This window comes from Narcine bancroftii, chromosome 2, assembly GCF_036971445.1.
Source record: "Narcine bancroftii isolate sNarBan1 chromosome 2, sNarBan1.hap1, whole genome shotgun sequence".
NCBI classification, from domain to species: Eukaryota; Metazoa; Chordata; class Chondrichthyes; order Torpediniformes; family Narcinidae; genus Narcine; species Narcine bancroftii.
In genome coordinates this window covers 20,838,946-20,866,758 of record NC_091470.1, presented here as the reverse complement: position 1 = coordinate 20,866,758, position 27,813 = coordinate 20,838,946, and the positions used below count along the sequence as shown (strand labels likewise).

At 41.5% G+C, this 27,813-nt stretch overlaps 1 protein-coding gene across 1 annotated transcript in view; it reads left to right on the top strand.

The window, feature by feature from the left end:
* aldh6a1 (aldehyde dehydrogenase 6 family, member A1) overlaps window positions 1–27,813 on the top strand; it is a 37,334-nt gene that overhangs the window by 5,158 nt on the left and 4,363 nt on the right. The window contains exons 2-9 of the mRNA XM_069916074.1: window positions 673–714; window positions 3,144–3,218; window positions 8,565–8,726; window positions 9,716–9,794; window positions 11,735–12,037; window positions 21,064–21,185; window positions 22,324–22,513; window positions 26,612–26,793. Coding sequence (XP_069772175.1) covers window positions 673–714; window positions 3,144–3,218; window positions 8,565–8,726; window positions 9,716–9,794; window positions 11,735–12,037; window positions 21,064–21,185; window positions 22,324–22,513; window positions 26,612–26,793 — 1,155 coding nt within the window. The remainder of the gene's footprint in view (window positions 1–672; window positions 715–3,143; window positions 3,219–8,564; window positions 8,727–9,715; window positions 9,795–11,734; window positions 12,038–21,063; window positions 21,186–22,323; window positions 22,514–26,611; window positions 26,794–27,813) is intronic.

Sequence of the window (27,813 nt, the reverse complement as noted above, 5' to 3'; positions counted from 1 at the left end):
ATTCAATAACCATTTCAGATAATCGGAGTTGTTCCGTATGTAAGGTCTATCAACTACAATACAATTCGGTGACTCTTTGACATTGAATTCCAATCTGTTGTGGTTACATTAAATTGGCCCAAGACACTATTCAAGAAGAACAATAAATTATTAGAAAGCCCATGTGCACTCTGTTTCAGAATGTCATTTGAAATTTCCAAATATCTATCAATATGTAGAGCACATCTAATAAAATAGAATACCAGGGAGTAGATTTTTAAAAAATCTACGCATAAAACTAGTAGGAAAAGCTGGTTGAAAGGAGCAGAGAACAACCGTTACCACTGATGCTTCATGGCTCTGCGAACTTGGCTTTGATGACTGCAAACGTTTTTTCTGCTTGATTTCTGTGCATTTCCTTCCACTGGCCCACTGATCGATTCGTTAGGTGAACATTATTCTTCAGCATAGCAACATGGCAAAAAAAAATTTTTTAAAAGGGGGGAGTTGATGAACATGGCATAAAATTGAGGAAAAGAATGGGACTGATGGAATTTGTGGGAGCTGGGATGGAGTTAATGGGCCTTGTTCTGGAGCAAGCAAGAAAGAAGAGTCTAAAAGGAGGATTTGTAATTATGCGACAGGTCCTTGCCATATTGTGTTATGTGATGTTCTTTACCTTTTCTCTTCCAGCCCATTCCACCTTTGGGGCGGATGTGCTACTCGTCGTCTCCAGTAAGTTCAACCCAGCAAACTGTTCTGTAGGCTTAGTCACTGAAAGTATTGGTTAGATGGTAGTCTTGTTTTAATCCCCCATATCAAATTTTGGATTGAAATATAGAGCTAAATATTGAAGGTGAGTATAGCCCAGCTTCATCCACTGCTTGATACAGTTGATACCTCACCTTGCCACTTTAGTCTCAGTAAATTGTTCCGACCCACATTTTCATTTCCACCCGTAGATCTGCCTGACCCGCTGAGCTCCTCCAGCCAGATTATTGTTGGCTGAAGAACTCTAGCACCTGCAGATGCTGGAATGTGAAACCAAATGCGAACTGGTCACAGGCTGAGCAGCATCAGTGGGAGAAAAATAAAGTGGCGAGCCACCACTCCTCTTGGGCACGGAGGGAAGCGAGTGCAGAAGATGGAATAAAGAGGACAAGGTGGGAAGGGTGTTAGACGGTGCTACACAGCCAGGGTGATTACAAGGCAACTCGTGAAGGAGACTAAATGGAATCAAATGGTAGTTGGGGGAGAGGGGGATGAAACAAAGAGCAAGAATCCAGTAGGAAGATGGCATGAACTTGTAAAGATTTCCTGATCTCCTCCTCTGTACCTCTTCTACTCTTCCATTTTTTTTGCCCCCCCCCCCTTTCCATTCACCCATCTGCAGCACTGCCACCAGTTCTCATCCCCTCTCCTCTTTCGTCCCAATCCTATCTCCACACTGGATTCTTCTCTCTCCTCTTAAACTCCCAACCTTTGCTTCCATTTACTCACTATATCACCATTGTCTTCTTTACCAATCAAATTCCAGTGCTGGCAGCAGATTGTGTTTGGCTCACGCTCCTGCAGGTTTACTTTCTCTGAAATGCATGAATAGGCATGAGTGCAAGCAGTTAATTTTACACTGGCCAGTAATTGATTACTTAGCACATTAGGATTAGACTTTGAAAGTTTTTTAAAAATTGCTGATCAGGTGAAAAGATTACACTGTTAATCGGCTTCAAATGAAGTTAATAATTTAGGACTTTTGCCAGTGGCAAGTACTTTGTGAATTCTGATGCAACTTAACCCATTTTTGTGTCTTTCCATCAATATTCCAGCACTTTATCTGTTGATGTACTGGATGGATAGGAAGTTTGGATCAAATGCATATTTAAGTGTATAGTAAAGAAAGAACAATGGTAGATTCCTTAGAAGGTCGATGAATGGTGACTTCTAAAGTGAGCACTGCCACCCCACCCACGTGGGCAGTGGAAAGATCCAAGGGGGCTGTGAGGAAAAAGGAGACGAACAGGGGATGGTGAGGAAAAAGGGGGCATTCCGAACCTTCAGTCTTGTAATTACTCAATCTACTGCAAAGTTTAATGAAGAAGGCAGTGCAGTAATTTTCTGGCCTGACTTGGGGTGGCAGTAGTGAGCAGAATAAACGGTGACAAGCTGTCCTTATAAGAGCTGATCTTGGTGGCCAGCGTGTTGTATTGGCGTCACTAACCCCCCCCCCCCCCCCCCAGCTCAGCACCACTGCTAGCCTCCCCCCCCCCCCAGCTCAGAGCCATCTCTAATTCACCCCCATGCCACTCAGTGCTGCCACTAACTTGCTACCGTTGTATGGAGGGGGGGTGCAGCTGCTCAGGATATGGCTTTGAGGCCAAGGGGGAGGCAGCCCAAAAAGGTTTGGAAACCACTGGGTTAGAATGAGAGATCTCGGGCTCAATCTCTTGTAAGTCTTTGTACAAATATTCTAGAGAAACTCAGTATGTCATGCAGCATCCTAGTAGAAGTAAAGGGTAACTAATGTATCGGGCCTGAAAAAACAGTAGACATCTGAATAAAAAGGTGGGGAGGGAGGAAGGGGGAAATAGCACAGGCTAACTGTTAAGAGAAGGGAGGACAAAAGAGAATAAAAAAACTGAGTAGTGATGGGGAAAGGGCAGATGTCTAAGAAGGGTAGGTCTCTGATAGGAGGAGGAAGGGAAGGGTGTGAGGAGTTAAAGGAGGTGGAGGAATAGGGCAAAAGAGAGAGAAGGAGAAGAAAGATGATGGAAGTTGGAGGTTGGTTGTTGCACTGGAAAGTGCCAAGACAGACTGCAAGATGTTATTCCTCCATTTTGTAGATAGCCTTGGTTTGGAGCTGGATGGTCTAATCATTTCAAATTGTGCTTTAGCCACTTTCAAGCAATTTTTTGTCTCCTGAGAATCTCTGGAGATGCAGTGATGACTCATGGCAATGAAGAAGAAAATTCTTCATTTGTGTCCATTCTTTCATATTGTGCTCTTCCAATTTAGAAGAAATTTACTTTTAAACTGAATGCTAAAATTGTTGTTGTTATAAAGATTCTGCCACCAACCTTCTATGACATTCTCAAGGCTATAATTTCATCCTTTTTCTGTGCTATATCCCTACATTGCTGTCCTCTGAGCTAATTTTTGTTTTGCAGCCTACAACAAAACTATTTATTGATGGAAAGTTTATTGAATCAAATACTTCTGAATGGATTGACATCCACAACCCTGTAAGTATCCATATTTGTATTTGGTTTTAGGATTTAAGGTGCTGATTCTCACAATATTTAAACTGATGAACCTACCTTGGTCATTAAAAAAAAATGATGTAGAAAAAGTCTTGAATTATTGATGAAGAAAATTTAAAATAAAAGGATATTTTAAATACTCATTGAATTGTGCTTAACGTATAATTAATCTGTGTGCAGTCTTGATAAGAAAAGCAGAAAATGAATGAAGAACATGTTAATATGGTGTGGAATGCTGTTTTGCATTTATCTTTTTAATTAAATGTCTTTTTGATCTATGACATGATGATTACCTTTTAATATTTTTAGTTTTATAGTCAAACAAGTATCAAGAATTAACCATCACAAATGTATTAAATAAATGAAAAGGAATCAATGATACAGATTGTCCAATTTTTTATTAAAAGACCCATCCCTCCTCACCTAAACAAAACCCCCTCGAAAAGAAAATAGAAATTAAATGAATAGAAGAAAGGTAATAAAGAAATAGAATGAAGAAAAAGAAAAGAGAGGAAAGAAACTGTTGGGATCCAGAATCCAGTTCAGAAAGTCCAACTCTTTTTCTATCTCGATCTCAAATATGGGAGAAAAATGGATAGAGAATTCAAAAATAGTATGAATGCCTTAAATATTCAAACCTGTACTTGCAAATATGGCTGCCATACCTGCAAAGACATTTTGTATTTTTTCCTTAAATTATAAGTAATTTTCTCAAGGGGAACACAACTATGCACTTTGGCATTCAAGTCTGATTCCCATCTTTGTTTTGATTTGTATAACTCCCGCTTTGGAGTGCCCAATTGAAGTAGAAAGTACATTAATTATGTAAATTTCTTTGTGATCGCCTTTCGAATTAGGATATCCATTTCACTGCACTCTGGTAAAATCATGGTTGATTCTAGTTCACCTCTTTTTAAAATAAAAGCTCTTAATTGAAAGGAGCAGATTATTATAGTTTATGGATTTATTTAACTATTTGAATGAAATTAGTTGCCCTTGTATATAGCAGTTTTCTAATATCTTTTCCCTTTACGGGACCAGGCATGCAGAATGTAATTATCTATAGTAAAAGGAATTGAGCTATTTTGAATAAGGATATTTTTGGAGTTATCTTTTTTTTCTTGATCCAATTAAATTCTTCATTTTGTGCCAAATATTCAAAATACGCTTTATTAATGGTGTCTTCTTTCCAGCAGAAATAAATTTAGTATCCCATTTGTATATAAAATCTTCTGCCACTCTCTCTCTCTCTCTCTCCAACTTTTATAGTTCAATTTCTATCCATGAAGGCTTGTCTCTTCCTTCAAAGAGAGAAGTGACAAATTTCATCTGGACTGTCCAGTAGCAAAATTTAAAATTTGGGAGTTGTAAACTGTCCTGGATAACTCTCACTTTGTTCGTTTTAGATTGGTCACAGTGTTTGATCTACCGAAAGAAAATAGACACACACACCGAGAGCACTTCAGTTTATACAAATGTTTATTACAAATTCAAAAACTGTTTTCAAACTACAATATGCTGGCCCTTCCCAACTATACTTTCTTCCTTTGCTTGGCTTCGCAGAAGAAGATTTATGGAGGGGTATGTCCACGTCTGCTGCAGGCTCGTTGGTGACTGACAAGTCCGATGCGGGGACAGGCAGGCACGGTTGCAGCGGTTGCAAGGGAAAATTGGTGGGTTGGGTGTTGGGTTTTTCCTCCTTTGTCTTTTGTCAGTAATGTTGGCTCTGCGGTCCTCTTCAAAGGAGGTTGCTGCCCGCCGAACTGTGAGGCGCCAAGATGCACGGTTGGAGGCGATATCAGCCCACTGGCGGTGGTCAATGTGGCAGGCACCAAGAGATTTCTTTAGGCAGTCCTTGTACCTTTTCTTTGGTGCACCTCTTTCTCGGTGGCCAGTGGAGAGCTCGCCATATAACACAATCTTGGGAAGGCGATGGTCCTCCATTCTGGAGACATGACCCACCAAGCGCAGTTGGGTCTTCAGCAGCGTGGATTCAATGCTTGCGGACTCTGCCAGCTCGAGTACTTCGATGTTGGTGATGAAGTCACTCCAATGAATGTTGAGGATGGAGCGGAGACAACGCTGATGGAAGCGTTCTAGGAGCCGTAGGTGATGCCGGTAGAGGACCCATGATTCGGAGCCAAACAGGAGCGTGGGTATGATAACGGCTCTATACACGCTGATCTTTGTGTGTTTCTTCAGGTGGTTGTTTTTCCAGACTCTTTTGTGTAGTCTTCCAAAGGCACTATTTGCCTTGGCAAGTCTGTTGTCTATCTCGTTGTCGATCCTTGTATCAGATGAAATGGTGCAGCCAAGGTAGGTAAACTGGTTGACCGTTTTGAGTTTTGTGTGCCCGATGGAGATGTGGGGGGGCTGGTAGTCATGGTGGGGAGCTGGCTGATGGAGGTCCTCAGTTTTTTTCAGGCTGACTTCCAGGCCAAACATTTTGGCAGTTTCCGCAAAACAGGACGTCATGCGCTGGAGAGCTGGCTCTGAATGGGCAACTAAAGTGGCGTCGTCTGCAAAGAGTAGTTCATGGACAAGTTGCTCTTGTGTCTTGGTGTGAGCTTGCAGGCGCCTCAGATTGAAGAGATTGCCATCCGTGTGGTACCAGATGTAAACAGCGTCTTTATTGTTGAGGTCTTTCATGGCTTGTTTCAGCATCATGCTGTGGAAGATAGTAAGGAGGGTTGGTGCGAGAACGCAGCCTTACTTCATGCCATGGTTAATGGAGAAGGGTTCAGAGAGCTCATTGCTGTATCTACCCGACCTTGTTGGTTTTTGTGCAGTTGGATAACCATGTTGAGGAACTTGGGGGGGCATCCGAGGAGCTCTAGTATTTGCCAAAGCCCTTTCCTGCTCACGGTGTCGAAGGCTTTGGTGAGGTCAACAAAGGTGATGTCAAGTCCTTTGTTTTGTTCTCTGCACTTTTCTTGGAGCTGTCTGAGGGCAAAGACCATGTCAGTAATTCCTCTGTTTGCGCGAAAGCCACGCTGTGATTCTGGGAGGACATTTTCGGCGACACTAGGTATTCGTCTATTAAGAAAAATCCTAGCGAAGATTTTGCCTGCATTGGAGAGCAGCGTGATTCCCCTGTAGTTTGAGCAGTCTGATTTCTCCCCTTTGTTTTTGTACAGGGTGATGATGATGGCATCACGAAGGTCCTGAGGCTTGGACTGGTCCCAACTGCCGAAGCGAGGCAACGACCGCACACTTGTAGTAGGTTGTCGGGGCGCCGGTAGCAGCTTCTCCACCTCCCCTGACCAGGACGTTGACTGGACTCTAGAAGTTCTTCTTGCTGAGAGATGTTGCCACCTCTCGGAGAGTCTCAAACTTCAGCAGTGGGACCATGGCTTATATTACCCAAAAACTGCTTACCCAAGCACCTATTCCCAGCACAGTAAGAAAGATAAGCGAGCAAGCTAGCATGCTTAGGCTTCTATTGATTAACATAATTTTCAGATTATCACTTAGAATACAATGGTTTATTTTGCATCAAGGCTAGGCCTCTGGCAGTCTGTGACCAAAACAAGTATGAAGATTAAATGTTCTTGGTACGCAGATGTCCTTTCGTCAGATAACTGCATCTCTGGCCCCCTCGGTGGAATTTAGCTTATGTCTGCTGATTCTAAAAAAACAAGCAGGTTCTCAGCCTTGGAGAAGCAGAGGCTGCAAAAGTAAAAAAACACGGTTTAAATCTTCCATTACATAAACCTCTCATATATTTCCAAGTTAATTTTTCTTTGGAGAATTTGGCTATCTTACCTTTCCAAAGAAACTTCCTAATTCATTTATTCAAGTTTTGAAAAAAAATTGGTATTGGAAGAGTCTGGAAAAGGTATGTAAACATGGGAATACATTCATTTTGACTCTGTTCACTCTTCAAATCAATGTTATTGGGAGAGTTACCCATGTATTTCAATCTTCTTCATCTTTCTTAAGCATGGGGAGGTACAGGTACACGATCCTTTATCCAGAACCCTTGGGGGACAGTGTGTTCCGAATTTCGGAAAGCCCACCCGAATTGTGCTCCCGTTTCCACCCCCACCACCTTCCAGTCGCTCAGCCGCCTCCCCCAACCCTCCGGTCCCCACTTGCCGGATTTTGGAACTTTCCGGATTTTAGATGTTCGGATAAAGGATCATGTACCTGTAATTCATTTTATACGTTTTTTAAATTATCATCTAATTTGATCCTGTTTATCAGCTATCTGAATTGGGTGTTTCTTTTACAATCTGTATAGTCCCCGTCCATTAAAGATGATGCTTACCTTTTGAACATTAGTTTTCTCACTGAGCCACTGTTACCTGCATCCAAGCCATCAAACTTATTGAGCATGTGTCTTGAACTGCCAGGCCAAGGTTTTGGAATGTTGATATTTCACACTTAAGAAATTTTAAAAATAAATATCATCCTTCATTTTTCAAAATTTAGATTTAATTTGGGGTTTTTTTTTTGGAGCATAAGGAGTCAATGCTGGAGTAAGCCATTTGGCCCCTTTATGGCCTGCCTGTCATTCATTTCAATTCTGTGCCACTTTCCTGCCCTAACCCATATCCCTTATTTCTTTATCCAAAAATCTACCAATCTTTGTCCACACTACACCAAGTAACTGAGCCTTCAGTGCCAAAAAACTCCAAAGATTTGTAACCCTCTCCATGAAGAAATTTAATCTCTTATGTCCTGAATTGCTATGACCTTTTGGTTCCAGATTCCGCAGCCAGAGCAACTATCCATCGTGTAAAGCCCAATAAAGATTTTGAGCATTTCAATGAGATTGCCTCAAGCTCTTGAGTTTATAGGCCCACTCTGTTTTGTATCTTCTCGATGGACAATCCTTCTATCCCAGAAATTAATGTGGTGAACACTCAAATTAGAAGCAGGTCTAGGCCATTCGTGCCTGCCCTGATATTCAATGTGATTAGGGCTGATGTGTGCCTGCTGGCCTCGACTCTTCTGTGCCAGTTCATCATAACCTTCAATTCCTCAATCTTTCACATTTCTACACATTCTCAATTTTAAATGAGCAGCAACTTATTTTGTAGCCTTTTGCTGGGTTGTTGGCTCTCCTAAAAGTGAAAACATCTCAAGACCAACCCTATCAAAGCCCCCTAGGATTGTTCATGTGTGAATAAGGTTATGCCTTGTTTTTCTAAACACAAACTGTCTGCTGTTCTTGGTTGGATGGTCCTCTCATCATACCCAAATTGTATTCCTTGCACCCAAATGTGTACATATTTGGGTAGGGAGACCAGACCTGTATGCATGTGGCCTCTCCATGGCTCTTTTTAATTTCACTAATAAAATGTCTTGCATTACTCTTTCTAGGCAACAAATGAAGTGATTGGCAAAGTCCCAAAGGCCACTCAGGAGGAGATGCTTGCAGCTGTGAATTCCTGTGAGCGAGCTTATGCTTCATGGTCCGAAACGTCCGTGCTGACTCGGCAGCAAGTTTTTCTAAAGTACCAACAACTGGTCAAAGAAAACTTGGTGAGTTAAATGGGATCAATGTGCCACTTAATTTAATTTCAAGGATACCTTAATTGAGGTTGAGTGATGAAATGAAGAATTCCGTGAGTAAACAATAGATCTGTTTAGTTGCACCAGAATTACTTTCAATTATTTATTAAGAATCCCATTCCTTCATTAGAAGGAAAATTACCCCTAACGTCTTGGCTTTTGGCTCCACTGATATCTAATCAGGTATCCTTGTATTTATATTTGCTTAGAATTGATCTGTTCCTAGACCTCCGGGCTCAGAGAAAAATATTTTTACAGAAAGGTACCAGTGTGAAATTGCAAATAAATTTGTCAAAACTGACAAATGTGACCATGTCTTATGTGCTCAGCCAATGAGATCAGGGCACGTAATTACCCTTTTGAGTGCTATTTATTTCTCACCAAAAAAAATCTTAATTGTTGAGTGAGGCCCCAATATACTTTAAACCAGCTGCTTAAAGGTGTGCAAGAAGGTGCTCATTGGGTAAATCGAGTTTAATGAGAAATTTTAACCCTGTTAAATTGAATGAAAGCCCTAACCTTGTCAGGCTGTTGCTCTAAAGGTTGTAGTTTACTGCCTTGCGTGTTAATCACTAAATTTTTTAATTTCAACATACCGACCCATGAGCCCATGCCCACCCAAATACCCCAATTATCCTACAACCCCTGTATATTTTGAAGGGTGAGAGGAAACCCAGGCAGACACGGGGAAAACATACAAGCTCCTTACAGAAGCGCCAGATTCTAACCTGGGTTGCTGGTGCTATAATAACATTGTGCTGACCATGTCATCCACTAGAAAAGTGTTTTCTGTTTTATTGGCATCTTCAGATGCTAGTTCGGAGGAGCTCAAATGGCTTTCAAATCCTGGGCTCAAGCTCTTACCAGATGCTTAGCCTTGCTAATGCTGAGGTACCAATGTGATTTTTTTGTGTGTGTGTGTGTGCATTCAAACAGAACTTGCTTTATTTTATTAACAGTCTGAAATTGCAAAGCTCATCACAATGGAACAAGGAAAAACCTTGGCAGATGCTGAAGGGGATGTTTTCAGAGGTTTGCGTAAGTATTGTCTAGAATCATGAATAAATGTGTATTTTCCTGTTGAGATGTTAGTCTTGAATCGATACTCCACAAAGGTAGGCATAGATGAGAGAAGTCCTTTGGCCTGTGTACTTCATTATCTACACTTTTCTGCACCTTCCTCCTAACCTCCCCTTTCTCTGTAAGTAAATCCCTATGAATGATTACTAATCATTCCAATATTGCTTCAAAATCATGATTGCAGCATCAAAAAAGTTTTTATTTTCCTTTTCTATACAGTAAAATCTCTGGTATCTGGCACCTATGGAGATTGGTAGATGCCGGATAAATGTATACTCCGGTTGCTTGAGGCTTGCTCTTACAATGCCCAACTAATGCAACTAATGCAATAAACAAAAGGCACAAATACTTAGACTGTACTTGAACTGAACAAACTTCACTTCCATGAATATATAAACAAAGCATTTTTTATTTTCAGTCACATTCTTTGAAAACATTTAACCGTTGCTACATCTGCAGGTTCCTCCCTCTCCACAGGGCTGCCCAAAAGACGAACAATAGCATTATAGATAATTAATCTATAATTAAAACCCTCCCCCAGGTTTACAGATAAAGCCACTGTCTGGGGCAACTCTTACTAAGCAGGGATAAGGAGATACTTTAAGAGAGTCACCCCCAACGGTGAGCGGCATTAAACAGCTCTTCATCCTGGGGGACGCCATTGCTGTCTCACACAACTTTCTTCAAACAGCTGCTACGAGCAAAGCACAACCAAGGCTTTCTGCTGGCTGAATATTTGCTCCCATCATCACCAAAGGTTTGTGTAACAAGCTCCTGTTTCATTTAGTGGCTGTCTGTTAATACTGGCTGCAAACGTTCATAGCTTGTGGTGAGACTGAATGGCTCCAGTAAGTAGAGACGTTGCCCAGGGTTGGTGCTCTGGAAGAAGACAAAAGAACAATGGTTGTTTATCCATGAAAACAAATGGGACACTTACAGAGAGTCATGTGTTTGGGACACTCAAGAAACAGGATTCATTAATTGACAACCAGCCAGCTGATGAATACAGAGGGAAATGGACAATTCAGATGATTTTCCCTGTCAGGGGAATTATTGAACCCCCGTGGCCAAAGGAATGGTCACTTTGACCCATATCTGGGTAGTCAGGTCCCTGAGTTGGGTCAGGGACCTGGTTAGATTTGGACCATGCTGACCGGGTCGGACCCTTTCAAGCTGTCGCGTGAGTGGGAAAAATTGCTGCGTTGGACTGTGATCATGGGATAGTTATTTCAACTGATCCATGCCTGGGTTTTGGAAGCATTGTGGAAGTCACATATTTAGTTTCCCCTGCACTTGCAAAAGGGTATTTGTGGTAATCATTCAAATGAAAGGACACTTCTCTGGAAGAAACTCAACAAGGATTCGCCCGCTCTCGTGCCCTCACACACACATATTCGCCCATAGTTGGGATTAAGTTTGAAAGGACACTTCTCTGGAAGAAACTCAACAAGGATTCGCCCGCTCTCGTGCCCTCACACACACATATTCGCCCATAGTTGGGATTAAGTTTAGCTGAATTAGTATTGGTTATTAATAAATATATTGTTTTAAAAGAAAAACAATAACAATCTCTTGGTGAATTTCTATTGTTGGTCAACAACATAACAGTTACTTCAGGGAACCTTTACATTTACAATTTTAAATGAGTATTTTTTGCCAATTATTATTTATTGTTATTTTTTTACATTTATTTTTCTTGGGTTTTTTTTTCACTGGTTGCTTGAATTCTGGATTCCGGGGGTTTACTGTATTAATTTGTCATCTATTCCCAAGAACATGAATATGTTTTCTAAAAATGTAATGTGGGTAGTTCATCTTTTCTCAAGTTTACAGCTGCAGAAGGAAGAATTTATTTGTCCTGTCTGTTCTACTTAATCTCTTTGTTTTCCTTCCCTCAGAGGTCGTTGAACACACTTGTAGTATCACATCTCTCATGCTGGGTGAGACCATGCCCTCCATCACCAAAGACATGGACACGTTCACTTATCGTTTGCCATTAGGAGTGTGTGCTGGTATCACTCCCTTTAATTTCCCAGCCATGATTCCACTCTGGATGTTCCCTATGGCTTTAGTCTGTGGAAACACCTACCTGCTTAAGCCTTCAGAGCGTGTGCCAGGTGCTGCCATGTTGTTGGCCAAATTACTGCAGGATGCTGGAGCTCCAGACGGAACCCTTAATATTATCCATGGTCAACACGATGGTAAGAACCACCATCATTTCTGTAACAGTTAATTAATAAAATTTCAAAGTTGGACATATTACTTAACATTTAGTCGCTCTGCAAGTGTCTTGGAGTGCAGTGTTGTCAAGTAACTGTGGTTTAAACAGTACAGGATGATGGATGTACAAAGTGCCACAAAATTGGCTGCAAGCATAGCATGTGTACTTGCAATTCACCACATAAACTCTGTGTAAGATTATACACACCTTCAGCATGTTTGGTCGTATAATGATTGTATACCCTTGTTCAAGTTGTATTTTGGTTTTTCCTTGCTCTGGTAGTCAGTAGATGGTATGTTTATTATCTGATTGTACACATACAACCAGATGAAATGCTGTTTCTCTGGACCATGGTGCATACACAATACACAGCACATAATAATCACATATGTACATAAAGATATAATCTAAAAGAGGAGGAGTCACATGATGGAGTAGTGGCCGGTAGGGGAATTCCAGCCCTCTCCAGAAAAGTTTTAAAAGAAAAAGGTAGAGAAAAAACAGTCACTCACACAGAAACCATAACAAATTGAAAGTGAAAGTGTGGAGAAAATGGCAGCAAAGAAAGAAAAACCAAAAACGACGGGAAGAAAAGAAGATGGAAGGACGTCGGAAGAGGAAGGTGAAGGCCTTACCGGTACGAGGAAGCCCACCATGGAGAGAGAAGCCCGCTCCCTGAGGTCAGTGGAAACCCCGAACTCAGGACTACAAAGATGGCTCACGGAGCCAAACAAAAGTGCGTAACTGCGCATGCGCGAAGATTCACGCATGCGCGATGCACAAGACAAAAACAACACCGACGGGAGGGGGGACCAGCTGAGGAGTAAATCTCCACAGCCGAAACAGACAATTATAACACGACAGCAAGACTCTCAACAGGAAAACATAGAAAATAACGGGAACAAGAAGGAAGAGAATAAAAATACAAAATCAAAGAAACAACAGATGACCAACTCAGAGGAAGAAGACCGACACCAAGACACTTTTAATAAAAATAAGAACAAAAATACCCAACAAAATAAAATAAACAACCCAACAAGAAAACCAGGAGACAGAGGTAAAGGACACAGATCCTGGAGTGGACTCAGAAGAAGAGGAGGAAGAACACAGAGAAATGGAAGATGAAGGGAAGGGCAAGTACATGGATTTTTTTTAAAGAATATATGGAAACAGTAAAAGAATGGCAGACGCAAGAATTCAGTGAAATAAAAAGAAGAATAAAAAGTACAGAAGAAAAAGTGAATAGATTAGAGATGATCATGACAGATATAGGAAAAAGAGTAGACAAGGTGGAAGAACGAGAAACAGCTATAGAAATGGAGGTAGATGACTTAAAAAAGAAATTAGAAGAATCTGATAAAAAAAGTTAAAGAAACACAGGAGCTGTTAGCTCAGAAGATAGATATAATGGAAAATTATAATAGAAGAAACAATATAAAGATAGTGGGACTTAAGGAAGATGAAGAAGGCAAAAATATGAAAGAATTTTTAAAAGAAGGGATCCCCAGGGTCTTAGGAAGACCAGAATTACAGGAAGAAATGGAAATAGAAAGGGCACACAGAACATTAGCCCCTAAACCACAACCACAACAAAAACCAAGATCCATTCTAGTAAAATTCCTAAGATATACAACAAGAGAAAATATATTGGAGAAGGCAATGAAAAAAATAAGAGAAGACAAAAAACCACTGGAATACAAGGGTCAAAGAATTTTTTTTCTATCCAAATATAAGTTTTGAACTCCTGAAGAAGAGGAAGGAGTTTAATGCAGCAAAAACGACCCTATGGAAAAAAGGTTATAAATTTATGTTAAAATACCCAGACTCGCCAAGGCAAATAGCGCCTTTGGAAGACTACACAAAAGAGTCTGGAAAAACAACCAACTGAAAAACCTCACAAAGATTAGCGTGTACAGAGCTGTTGTCATACCCACAATCCTGTTCGGCTCCGAATCATGGATCCTCTACCGGCATCACCTACAGCTCCTAGAACGCTTCCACCAGCGTTGTCTCCGCTTCATCCTCAACATTCATTGAAGCATCTTCATCTCCAACATCGAAGTACTCGAGATGGCAGAGGCCGACAGCATCGAATCCATGCTGCTGAAGATCAAACTGCGCTGGTAGGTCACGTCTCCAGAATGGAGGACCATCGCTTTCCCAAGATCGTGTTATATGGCGAGCTCTCCAGTGGCCACCGAGACAGAGGTTCACCAAAGAAGAGGTACAAGGACTGCCTAAAGAAATCTTTTGGTGCCTGCCACATTGACCACCACCAGTGGGCTGATATCGCCTCAAACCGTGCATCTTGGCGACTCACAGTTCGGCGGGCAGCAACCCTCTTTGAAGAAGACCGCAGAGCCCACTTCACTGACAAAAGACAAAGGAGGAAAAATCCAGCACCCAACCCCAACCCACCAATTTTCCCCTGCAACCGCTGCAACCGTGTCTGCCTGTCCCGCATCAGACTTGTCAGCCACAAACGAGCCTGCAGCTGACGTGGACTTTGCCCCTCCATAAATCTTCGTCCACGAAGCCAAGTCAAAGAAAGACTTAAAATAGTTATCCCGGGGCAGCAAAGCAAACTATTCTCGGATCCGGAAAAAGCACGAAAATTTGCAGAACAACTACAAAGCAGACAGAGAGATGAAGAGATGTAACAAGAACAAATATGACAACAAACTATATATATATATATATATATATATTATGTATATATAAAACAATACAGTATAAGTAAGAACTAAAGAGGGAAAGAGAGGGGAGATGTAGTTGCCCAACAAGGGACAAAGGGCAACTCAGAAAGGGGAGGGAATATTGGGGTTAAAGGAATTTTAGATATGAGAATAGTGGAAATATTTTATGTTTTAGAAATGTTGTCTTATAATGTGTGCAAAAAATGAAAGCAGAAATGGATAAGAAGGGAAGGTGGTGAAGAGGAAACGGAAAGGAAAGATAAACAAAGTATGAAATGACTATGTTGAACTTTAAATATTAATGGAATACAAAACCAAATCAAAAGGAAGAAACTGTTAAATTTACTGAAAAAGAAAAAATTGATATAGCATTCGTACAAGAAACACATCTAACTGAAGTGGAACACAAGAAATTAAAGAGAGATTGGATAGGACATGTAACAGCAGCATCATATAATTCAAAAGCCAGAGGAGTAGCTACATTAATCAATAAAAATGTACCAATCAAAATAGAAGAGGAAATAATAGATCCAGCAGGGAGATATGTAATGATAAAATGTCAGATATATTCAGAATTTTGGAATTTACTCAATGTATACTCACCTAATGAAGAAGATCAAAAATTTATGCAAGATATCTTTTTGAAGATAGCAGATACGCAAGGAAACATACTAATAAGAGGGGATTTTAACCTTCATTTGGACTCAAACATGGATAAAACTGGAAAAAAAACTAACAGAAAGAACAAAGTAACCAAATTTATAATTAAATCGATGCAAGAAATGCAACTTTTGGATATATGGAGGAAACAACACCCAAAGGAAAAGGAATATTCATATTATTCTGGTAGACACAAAACATTCTCAAGGATAGATGCATTCCTGTTATCAACCCACATTCAAGGGAGAGTTAGGAAAACGGAATATAAAGCTAGACTATTATCGGATCACTCACCCCTGTTATTGGCAATAGAGCTAGAAGACATCCCACCAAGAATGTATAGATGGAGATTAAACTCCATGCTACTTAAAAGGCAGGATTTTAGAGAATTCATTGAACGACAAATTAAAATGTACTTTGAAATAAATACGGAATCAGTGAAAGATAAGTTTATACTATGGGACGCAATGAAAGCGTTCATCAGAGGGCAAATAATAAGTTATGTAACTAAGATGAAGAAGGACTACAATCGGGAAACAGAACAGTTGGAAAGGGAAATAACAAATACAGAAAAAGAATTAGCAATAAAGGAAGATACAACTAAAAGAATTGATTTGGCAGATAAAAAAAATAAAATATGAAACACTACAAACATATAAGGTGGAGAAGAACATAATGAAGACAAAACAGAAATATTATGAGTTAGGAGAAAAAAACGCACAAAATTCTAGCATGGCAGCTTAAGACAGAACAAACTAAAAGAACGGTATTGGCATTAAGGAAAAAGGACAAACAAATTACATATAATCCAACGGAGATCAATGAAAACTTCAGAGAATTCTACGAGCAACTATATCAAACTGAAAACGAAGGGAAAGAAGACAAAATAGATGAATTTCTAACTAAAATTGAACTATCAAAATTACAAACAGAGGAGCAAAATAAATTAATAAAACCATTTGAAATAGAAGAATTACAGGAGATATTAAAAAAACTACCGAACAATAAAGCACCAGGAGAGGATGGACTCCCAATAGAATTCTATAAAACATTTTTCTTCTTCTTTGGCTTGGCTTCACGGACGAAGATTTATGGAGGGGGTAAAAAGTCCACGTCTGCTGCAGGCTCGTTTGTGGCTGACAAGTCCGATGCGGGACAGGCAGACACGATTGCAGCGGTTGCAAGGGAAAATTGGTTGGTTGGGGTTGGGTGTTGGGTTCCTCCTCCTTTGCCTTTTGTCAGCGAGGTGGGCTCTGTGGTCTTCTTCAAAGGAGGCTGCTGCCCGCCAAACTGTGAGGCGCCAAGATGCACGGTTTGAGGCGTTATCAGCCCACTGGCGGTGGTCAATGTGGCAGGCACCAAGAGATTTCTTTAGGCAGTCCTTGTACCTTTTCTTTGGTGCACCTCTGTCACGGTGGCCAGTGGAGAGCTCGCCATATAATACGATCTTGGGAAGGCGATGGTCCTCCATTCTGGAGACGTGACCCATCCAGCGCAGCTGGATCTTCAGCAGCGTGGACTCGATGCTGTCGACCTCTGCCATCTCGAGTACCTCGACGTTAGGGGTGTAAGCGCTCCAATGGATGTTGAGGATGGAGCGGAGACAACGCTGGTGGAAGCGTTCTAGGAGCCGTAGGTGGTGCCGGTAGAGGACCCATGATTCGGAGCCGAACAGGAGTGTGGGTATGACAACGGCTCTGTGTACGCTTATCTTTGTGAGGTTTTTCAGTTGGTTGTTTTTCCAGACTCTTTTGTGTAGTCTTCCAAAGGCGCTATTTGCCTTGGCGAGTCTGTTGTCTATCTCATTGTCGATCCTTGCATCTGATGAAATGATGCAGCCGAGATAGGTAAACTGGTTGACCGTTTTGAGTTTTGTGTGCCCGATGGAGATGTGGGGGGGCTGGTAGTCATGGTGGGGAGCTGGCTGATGGAGGACCTCAGTTTTCTTCAGGCTGACTTCCAGGCCAAACATTTTGGCAGATTCCGCAAAGCAGGACGTCAAGCGCTGAAGAGCTGGCTCTGAATGGGCAACTAAAGCGGCATCATCTGCAAAGAGTAGTTCACGGACAAGTTTCTCTTGTGTCTTGGTGTGAGCTTGCAGGCGCCTCAGATTGAAGAGACTGCCATCCGTGCGGTACCGGATGTAAACAGCGTCTTCAGAGGAATTAATAAGTCTTTAAAACATTTAAAGACTTATTAATTCCTCTCCTCCTGGAAGTAATCAACCAGATTGATAAAACACAAAACATACCAGATTCATGCAAAACAGCAATAATTACAGTAATACCAAAGACAGGGAAAGATCCACTAGCACCAGCATCATATAGACCAATATCTCTACTTAACACAGATTATAAGATAATAGCTAAACTATTAGCAAACAGATTGGCCGACTATGTACCAAAAATAGTAAATCTAGACCAAACTAGATTTATTAAAAAAAGACGAACAATGGACAATATCTGTAAATTTATTAACTTAATTCATGCAGTAGAAGGAAATAAAACTCCAACAGTAGCAGTTGCTTTAGACGCAGAGAAGGCCTTTGACAGAGTAGAATGGAATTCTACAAAAATTCAGCCTACCAGAGAAATATATTAATTGGATTAAAGCATTATATAAGGGGCCATTGGCGAAAGTGACAGTAAATGGATATCTTTCTTTGGCTTGGCTTCGCGGACAAAGATTTATGGAGGGGGTAAAAGTCCACGTCTGCTGCAGGCTCGTTTGTGGCTGACAAGTCCGATGCGGGACAGGCAGACACGGTTGCAGCGGCTGCAGGGGAAAATTGGTTGGTTGGGGTTGGGTGTTGGGTTTTTCCTCCTTTACCTTTTGTCAGTGAGGTGGGCTCTGCGGTCTTCTTCAAAGGAGGTTGCTGCCCGCCAAACTGTGAGGCGCCAAGATGCACGGTTTGAGGCGATATCAGCCCACTGGCGGTGGTCAATGTGGCAGGCACCAAGAGATTTCTTTAGGCAGTCCTTGTACCTTTTCTTTGGTGTACCTCTGTCACGGTGGCCAGTGGAGAGCTCGCCATATATCAAAACAATTTAACTTAAGCAAATCAACAAGGCAGGGATGTCCACTATCTCCCTCACTGTTCCCGTTAGCTATAGAACCACTAGCAGAACTGATAAGAACAGAAAATAAAATAAGGATAAAAATAAAAGAGAAGGAATATAAAATCAGTCTATTTGCAGATGACGATATAATATACTTAACAGAACCAGAAATATCAATAAAAGAATTACATAGGAAATTGAAGGAATATGGAGAAGTATCGGGGTACAAGATCAACGCAAATAAAAGTGAAGCAATGCCAATGAATAATGCGGATTTCACAAAGTTTAAGAAAGAATCACCATTTAAATGCAATATTGATGCAAAATCAACTAATCCCTTTCACAATAGATAACCTTTCCTTCAGAGAATGGGAGAGAAAAGGGATCAAAAGAATAGAAAATTGTTTTTCGGGAAATAAATTATTATCCTTTGAACAAATGAAGGATAAATATAATACAATGTTTGCATACCACCAACTGAAAACCTACTTAAAGGACAAATTGGGAAACAGTCTGAGGTTACCAGAAGGAAGCAGCTTTGAATATGTGATTACAGACACAATGATAATTAAAAAATTTATAACAAACATGTACATCAAACTGCAAGAAAAGGAGAACGAGGAAACAAACGGTAAACCTAAACAAAAATGGGAACAAGATCTAAACATAAAGATAAACAATGAAACATGGGAAAAGCTATGCTCCGGAACTATGAGAAATACAATAAACACGAGGTTACGCATGATACAATATAACTGGATACACAGGCTATACATCACACCTCAAAAGTTAAATAAATGGGACCCAACAGTATCAGACAGACAGCTGTTTTTGCTGTAAAAAGGAAAAGGGAACAACAATTCATGCAATTTGGACATGTGAGAAAGTGGAAAAATTTTGGGAAGATCTAAACCAGATATTAAATAAAATCACAAAAAGCAATATACCAAAAAACCCAGAGATCTTCCTCCTAACTAATATAAGAAATAAAGAATTTGGACTCGATTTGGATGGAGCACAAAAAAGATTTGTTATGATAGCCCTAGCTGTAACAAAAAAAATGTATTATGTCAACCTGGAAATTAGAAGACAACTTGAGAATACAACAATGGTATATAGAAATGGATAAATGTATTCCATTAGAAAAAATAACATATAATTTAAGAAAGAACATCACAATATTCGAACAAATATGGGAGCCATACATGAAATACAATAGAGAAATCCTACCATGGACTTCCACCACCTAAAATGACAGAAGGAGAAGACAACGAAATGAACTGACTCAGTATGTAAAAGTAAAAGACAAAAATTTCTGTTAATTTTTATTAAGTGACGACATTGTTTAACGGGTTTAATGTATCTTATAGATTGAACTTCAAATAAATGGGAAAGGGGGTGAGGGAGGGAGGGAAGGGAGGGGGGAAAAAGGGGGAGAAAATGACACTATACAAGAGAAAAAATGTCTGTATGTGTCTTGGTCAATATGGTTTATAGTGTGAAAAATAAAAAAATTTTAAAAAGATATAATCTAAAATAAATATAAAAATATTTTTGAATGATTTGCTCGGTTCTAGAATTCTGTTCATCAATCTCACAACCCTGCACTCCTGATTTTGATGCTTCTATACTATCTCTTGATGGTAGTGGGACAAATATACTGTATGCTGGATGGAAAGGGTCCTCAATAGGCCATTTCAAGCTGCCATATAAAATGGGGTTAGCCGAGAAATTTGACCAGTTAGCACCCCACTCAGGCGGCAGCTTGAAAGGGTCTGACCCGGTCAGCGTGGTCCAAATCCAACCAGGTCCCTGACCCAACTCAGAGGTAGTCAGGGAACCCAATTAAACTTAACTAGATAGTGTGCAGCGGTGAGTTGAATAGGAAAATGGCTGACCCGGTTACTCCTGTGACGTCAGCACTTGTTGAAGTGCCTGCCGCGATTGGGGGAAAGACAGGCTGCTGCCACGGGGTGGGGGGAGGGGGGGGAGGTAGGGGGGCTATGAAATGCTACTGCTGTGAACGCCACTCCGGTTGTAACAGCTTAACATTCATGTCAGCGGGAAGTTGCTTTGGGGGGGGGTGTGATTGATGGTGATTGGTGACTGACGGCCCTTGGGAGGGCAGGGGAGACTTACCGATAGTTCCCATAAGTGCATGACACATCACTTACAGCATCATTGCAGGGGCAGGGATCCCCCTTAAATCGCCGGGTTTGCGATTTAATGGGTTGATTTCCCCCACAACTTAAAAGGTGGTGGAAGCACCTTTGCCCCAGAAATGGCACTTGAGTCCCAGAAGGACTACCCAGGTGCTGCAGCTTAAAAGTGCCAAATAATTTGAGCTCTATTTCAGCACCGCTCCTGGTAAATGTCATTAGAAGAAAGGGAGAACCTGTGTTTTGATGAACCTCTGTATGCACAGTGATGGAACCAGGCAGGGCACTCTTGATTGTACTCTTGTAAAATATGGTCAAGTTGGGGGCAGGTAGCCTTGCCCTTCTCAAACTCCTTGGGAAGTGTTATTAAGTGCTACAGTGCCTTCCTGACCAATGGGAGTAATGTCTTTTTTTTTAACCTTGCATCTTCAGCTGTGAACTTCATTTGTGATCACCCGGCTATCAAGGCTATCAGCTTTGTGGGCTCCAATCAAGCTGGAGAGTACATCTACACACGAGGCTCCAAACATGGCAAACGAGTACAATCTAACATGGTGAATAGTCTTTCATTTTCCACACCTTGGGCATTTATTTTCTTTTGGTTATTATCAAAATGGAGGACAAATATTTTTGCCCAGCAATACTCCCCATCTGTAAATGTAATTTTGATAGAATTTTATTTTTTTGGTTTTCTGCAGTCTCTATTTTACTAGCAAACCTTTGCAGCTTGCAGCAATGTAACTTTTTTATTTGGTGTCTAATAAGATCTCATTACTTATTTTATGCGAGGTTTGTTTTGGGAAATAAACAGCAATGATTATTTTGTTAAAATATGTACTATTTAATTTTGTGCAGTATTCAATCAGCCCCAAAGAATCAGAGATTTACAGTGTTTTCCAACCCTGTTATTAAAATGAGGTCGCCCCATTTGGCTCGTATGCCTCTAAGCCTTTCCAATGCATGTACCTTTCTAAATATCTTTTAAACATTGCATCCACCTCTACCACTTCCTTTGTCAGCTCATTCCACATACCTTCATGCTGGAGAAACTCAGCAGGTCAAGCAGTTTACTTTATGTAGCAAAGATAAAGATACATAACCAACGTTTCGGCCTTGAGCCCTTCATCAAGGCATGAGCAAAGTGTCAGCAGGCATTTGAACAAAATAGTTGGGTGGGGAGAGGCAGGGGGAAGAGCACAAGCCCACAGACAGGAGGTAATAGGTGGAAAAGAGAGAGCATCATTTTATTCAGGTGACTTCCTGTATTTCGCTCATACTTTGAAGGGCTCGGGTCCGAAAAGTTGATTATGTATATTTATTTTTGCTACACAAAGTACGCTGTTTGTCCTGAGTTTCTCCAGCAATGCTCTTTTGTTTTAGATTCCTACTGTCAGGTTAGGAGGGAGGTGAGGAGAAACGTGATTATTTACCATGTGTGTACTCAACATGATTTTTATAACCTCAATCAATGTGTAGTATACTGCCCAAATGGTGATTTACACATTTCCCCATTCAAAGGAATTCATTTGTAAAAAGTTTTTCTTTGCATGTTACCAGTCTGATTTAATCTTGCAGTCAGGCATTACTTTGAACATTCTGTTGTTCAAGTCTGTCTTTTGCTGCATATTCACTCACAGGGTGCTCGAAGGTTAACTTAAAATCTTAGCTCTTTTATCTATTCATTTGTTCCAGGGTGCGAAGAACCATGGAGTGGTAATGCCTGATGCCAACAAAGAGAACACTTTGAATCAGCTGGTCGGTGCAGCCTTTGGTGCAGCTGGGCAACGTTGCATGGCTCTGTCCACTGCCATTCTGGTTGGAGAAGCTCAAAGCTGGCTGCCTGACCTGGTGGAAAAGGCAAAGAAATTGAGAGTCAATGCAGGTGCTTTTGTGTTCCAGTTAATTTAATACAGTGGACGTAAAGAATTTATGATGAAAAGCACCTGAGTAGTCATGGAACTAAAATGTGAAATACTGCACCAAAGTCGTGGAGCCGGTACAACCTCTTCCCACTGCTATTTCCTTGACATCTGTAGTTTTCAAACTCTTACTGCAGCCTGGTTACCCTATTTTTTCTATATCCTCCTTTGGGAGTGCAAAGGAGTCCTATTTATCGCCTCGAGTTGTCTTTGAGAAAATGGTAACGTCACCCTTTTTGAACTATTTCATGGAATGACAGCAGCTCAGTAGACTCCCATTCTGTTCATCTCATCTATGCCTGTTTTATTCCAAAGCAACTCCAGTTTTAACCCCGGCCACTTCTCTGTAGCCTTGCAGTGTTTTTCTCACTGAATGCTTAGTTCTTCTTGAAGGCTGCTGTCCTTAGCACATCTGCAGGAAGTACATTCCAGACTCCAAACACACACTGTGAAAATGTTCCTTCCCCAACCCAACCGTGCTCTGTTCTCTTTATTTTATGCCTTTGTCTAGTACTTGGTTCCCCCCCCCCCCACCCCCCCCCAACCCCCCCCACCAACAGGTACAACCTTTCGCTCTCCAGACCCTTAACTATTTTGTATACAGGATTTGTTTCAAATCTCACCATAGCCTTCTCTAAATAAAACAATCCCAACCTTATAAATTAGTCTATCATCCCACAAACCATTTGTGTAAATGCTTTTTTTTGTGTAGTCTCTCATGCCTTCATGTCCTTCTGTCAAAGAGGTGACCAGAACGGATGGCATTATTCCAACTGAGGCTGGCCAAGTGTTATTTTTAAGTGAAGAACTTGATTGGTTGTTGTTGTACTCTGCTCCTGTTGATAAAGCCCAGAAACGTCTGCATCGTATCAATGATTTTCTCAACTTGCCCTTCCATTTTCCATGACTTGTGCATCCATAATCTCAAGATCCTTCTCTCCTGCACTCCTTTTGGAATTTGTTCTTTATTCTCAATAGTCTCTTCTCATTCATCCAACCAAAAAACTTTGCCATGTGTTTCTCCACATCAAACTTCATCTGCCTCATCCACCAGCTTGGATGTATCTTGTCGCAATTTCTTGCTATTCTGTTTGCATTCAACACTGATTATTTTTCTTTCATCTGCAAAATTTAAAAACTATAATTTCAAACTATGGTTTCCACTCCCAAATAGAGGTCATTATTATAGTTCAAGAAAGCAATGGACCTAACACTGATCCCTGGAGACCTCTATTCACTTCACTCCAGTCCAAAAAGCAACCATTCCCTACTGTTACATAGCCAGTTTCGAATTGTGCTGTGAGTGCCTTTGTTTCCCTTTTAACATCTGCTGCCCTCCACGGATGCTACCTGACCTGCTAGTTCCTTCAGTAGTGTGATTTTTTTTTTCTCTCTCTGATCCAGATTCCTGCATGTGCAGCCTCTCTTGCATCTCCTTTAAGTGGCATGTGCTTCAACTTTGAGTGCATTAGACTCAGTAACTCTATCTATAACATCATCAAAAAGATGCATCAAATTGGTGAAAAAGATGTTTTCCTCCACGTGATGATTCATTCTGTCCTGGAACAAAGCTTTCCACTGCTGAGGTTAAACTGACTGGCCAATAGGCGCTCGGCTTATCCCTGTTCTCAGTGAAGGAGTGAATTTTGTACCTAGCCTTTTGAAACCATCCCTACATCCAAGGGGCAGTGGAATATTATCACCGTCCCTGCAGTTTTCTCCCCTGCTTCCCTGAAAATCTTGGGTCCTTCCCATCTGATCCCCATGACTTGGCACTTGAAGTTGAGCAAACTTTATGCCTTCAATCTATCAATATTTAATGTAGCTAGGATTTCAATGCACAGTAGTTCAGCTAGTAGAGCAATTGCCCACAAGAAGTTCTGGTTCAATCCTGACCCGTGTGGAGGATTTGTCGCCACCTTGTGACCATATCCAACCTTGTCTTAAATATATTTACTGAGGTAGCTTCCGCGGCCTCAATGGGAAGCGAATTCCATAGATTCACCACCCTCTGGAAAAAGCAGTTTCTCCTCATCACTGCCCTAGATCTACTACTACCCTAGATCTTGAGGTTAAGTCTGCTAATTCTACCCTCCCACATCAATTGAAACACCTTACCTCTATCTACGCCTTTTCAGAATTTTTTGTTTATAAGATTCCCTCTCATTCTTCTAAATTCCAGTGGGTACAGTCCCAAACAACTCCCAACTCTCCCCCCCCACCCCCCTCCCACCTCATCTCTGGAATCAACCTTTTGAACCTCCTTTGGACCATGTCCAAAGCCAATACATCCTTCCCCAAGTAGGGAGTCCAGAACTGCAAGGAGTACTGCTGATGCAGCCTCGCCAGTACCTTGTACAGTTGCATCATACCTCCCTGCTCCTAAATTCAATGCCTCTGTCAGTGAAGGCCAGCATTCCATTTGCCTTCTTGATGTAAGTGGGTGATTTATGGTTGGTATGGACTCAAGGGTATGATTTGCTCAGTACCTTTCACTTCTGAAAACATCCTGATCTTTGCTCTTGGGCCCCTTCTCCTCTACATTCCGTCACTTACTGTTTACCAGCTTAAAGAGCCAATTTGCAGCTAACCGTTTTTCTTATACACTTTCTTTGCCTCTCTAGTTTCCAAATCCATTCTGATGCTTAGGAATAGGGATATAGCTTAAAAATTCAGGGGAGTGCATTTAAGACTAAGATGAGGAGGAACTGCTTCTCCCACGTAGTGAATTTCTGAAATTCTCTAACCAATGAAACAGAAGTAGACAGATTTTTTAAGTAACAGGGTAATTAAGGTCATGGGAAAAGTAGCGCTGAGTCCAGAGCCAGATCAGGCATGTGTGACAGAGTATATAGAGGTGTTTGGGAGATAAATTGGGAAAGGTTTGTTAGAGCAGGTCACACACGAACAATTTAAAACAGATTTTTTGCAGGAGCTTTTGCAAGAGTGCTAAGAGACTGTTATTTGCAAAAGGCAACAAATGTGACAACAAGCAGTGGCAACTTTGTCTAGGAAAACAGAATTTACTGTCTGGAAGGTCATGTGATCTTTGCAGGCAGAGCGCAGGGAAAAAAACAGGCTTTACTCTCAGAGTTGGAGAGAGAGAGAGACACACACACACACAGACAGAAAGAGAGAGAGACACACACACAGACAGAAAGAGAGAGAGAGAGAGAGACACACACACACACATTCATCGGTTCCAGAGGGACATGCTGGCAAGTTTTGGAAGACGGCCTGGCCAAAGGAGAGGACTGGCTGTCCGGTGTTTCCCTTGGAATAGGAGGAACAGAAAGGAACTCTGTGGTGACCTGAAAGAAAAAGGATATAATTTGGAGACCCCTGAAGGGGGCAAGTTTCATCAGCCAGACACTGGAGTGGCCAATTAAAAAGGAATCAGTTGTGGATGTCCTGGAACAAGAAAATCTCTCTGAAAACCAACAAGAACCTTTCTGAATGGTAACCATTTACTTGTCAAGCACCAGAGCCTGGTGAACTTTATTAATGTTAACTTCTGTGCACCGTATAAGTATTGCCTGAAACCAGTGAGATGGGACTGTGAACCAAAGAACTTTGCTGAACTTGCACACACATTGCACACACACGTGCGCTTAGAATTAGAAGGGGGTTGAGTGAGTCAATAGAGATAAGTTAAAGTTTGATTCTATTTTCATGTTCAAAGATAATTAAAAGCAACTTTTGTTTCAGTAACCCTTTGTCGTGGTGTATATCTATTGCTGCTGGGTGTTGGGGCCCTCTGGACTCGTAACACAAGCTTGCTGAATGGTGGAGCAGGCTTGACAGGCCTGATGAACAACTTCTGCTCCTATTTGTTATCTTCTCTTGTAGTCAGCCTGGGGTCTCAATGGTAACTGCATCTTCGCACTTGTGGAGTTTGGATATGGATGGAAATGTAAGGAAAAGGAGCTCTCTTTTCGTGTGCTCTGTTTAAAACCCTGTGTTGGACTGATGGACATTTTCCCACAATTTGAAGGAGACAGGAAATCACATGGTTGATTGTATATGCTTAACTTTTCTTTTTCCCCCCTTCCTGACCTCAGGTGACCAGCCGGGCTCTGATCTTGGCCCCCTTATCTCCCCTCAGGCAAAGGCCCGGGTATGTGACCTGGTCCAGAGTGGGGTGAATGAGGGAGCCAAACTACTGTTGGATGGACGGACTATTCAGGTGAAAGGATATGAAGCTGGCAACTTTGTAGGGCCCACCATTCTCTCTGGAGTAAAGGTGAGAAGCCCTATTGCCAAACCTTGATTAAGCACATGATAACCTTTTGAAATTGTATTACTTTTTGGAACTTAAAATGGCTACACATCATCATGAAACTAAGCAGCAGTCACGCAAAATGATTAGGAATGGATTAACCTTGCCCTCCACCTTGCAACAATATTAGCTAGCGGTTTGTACTGGAGTGAGATATGATCTGGAATGAGGTATATGTTTTAACAAAAAAAATGTTCAACAACACTTTATGGAAGCATGATCTGACAAAACTTTACAATGTGCCAAGTGAGGGTACAGTAAGGAAAGTCACAAATATTAGTCAACCATGTTCTATTTTGTCAGACTGTTTATTGCTTGCAAGTCCAATATCCCAAATTAAATTTAGACATACAGCACGGTGACAGGCCATTTTGGCTCATGATTCTGTGTTGCCCATTTCACACCCAATTAACCTACACCCCGCCCCCCCCCCCCAACCCGGTATGTTTTGAAAACTAAAGTCTCGGGGGGGGGGGGGGGGGGGGAGGGGGGAGAAGCCATGCAGACACAGAGAGATCATACAAACTCCTTACAGCACAGGATTCAAACCCCAGTCTGAATCACTGGCGGTGTAAAGGCATTGTGCTAAACCACTACACCAACCGTGCTGCACAATTGGTCATGAACTCTTTGGCTTGCTGAGTAATTTCAAAGAGCAGGGTGCAAACTCATTCCCATGGCTCTGGAGACACACGAGGGACTGCAGGTGCTGGAATCTGGAGCAGAAAAGCAATCTGCAGGAGGAATTAAATGGCTCGAGCAGTGGGGGGGGGGGGAGAGGGGAGAATGGTCAATGTTTTGGGGTGGCTTGCTTGGGGTAGTGGTTAGTGCAACGCTGTTGCATCACCAGTGACTGGGACCGGGGTTCTAATCCCGTGCTCCCTGTACGGAGTTTGTACGTTCTCCCCGTGTCTGCATGGATTTCCTTTGGAGGTTCCAGTTTCCTCCCACCGTTCCAAACATACTGGGGGTTGTAGGTCAATT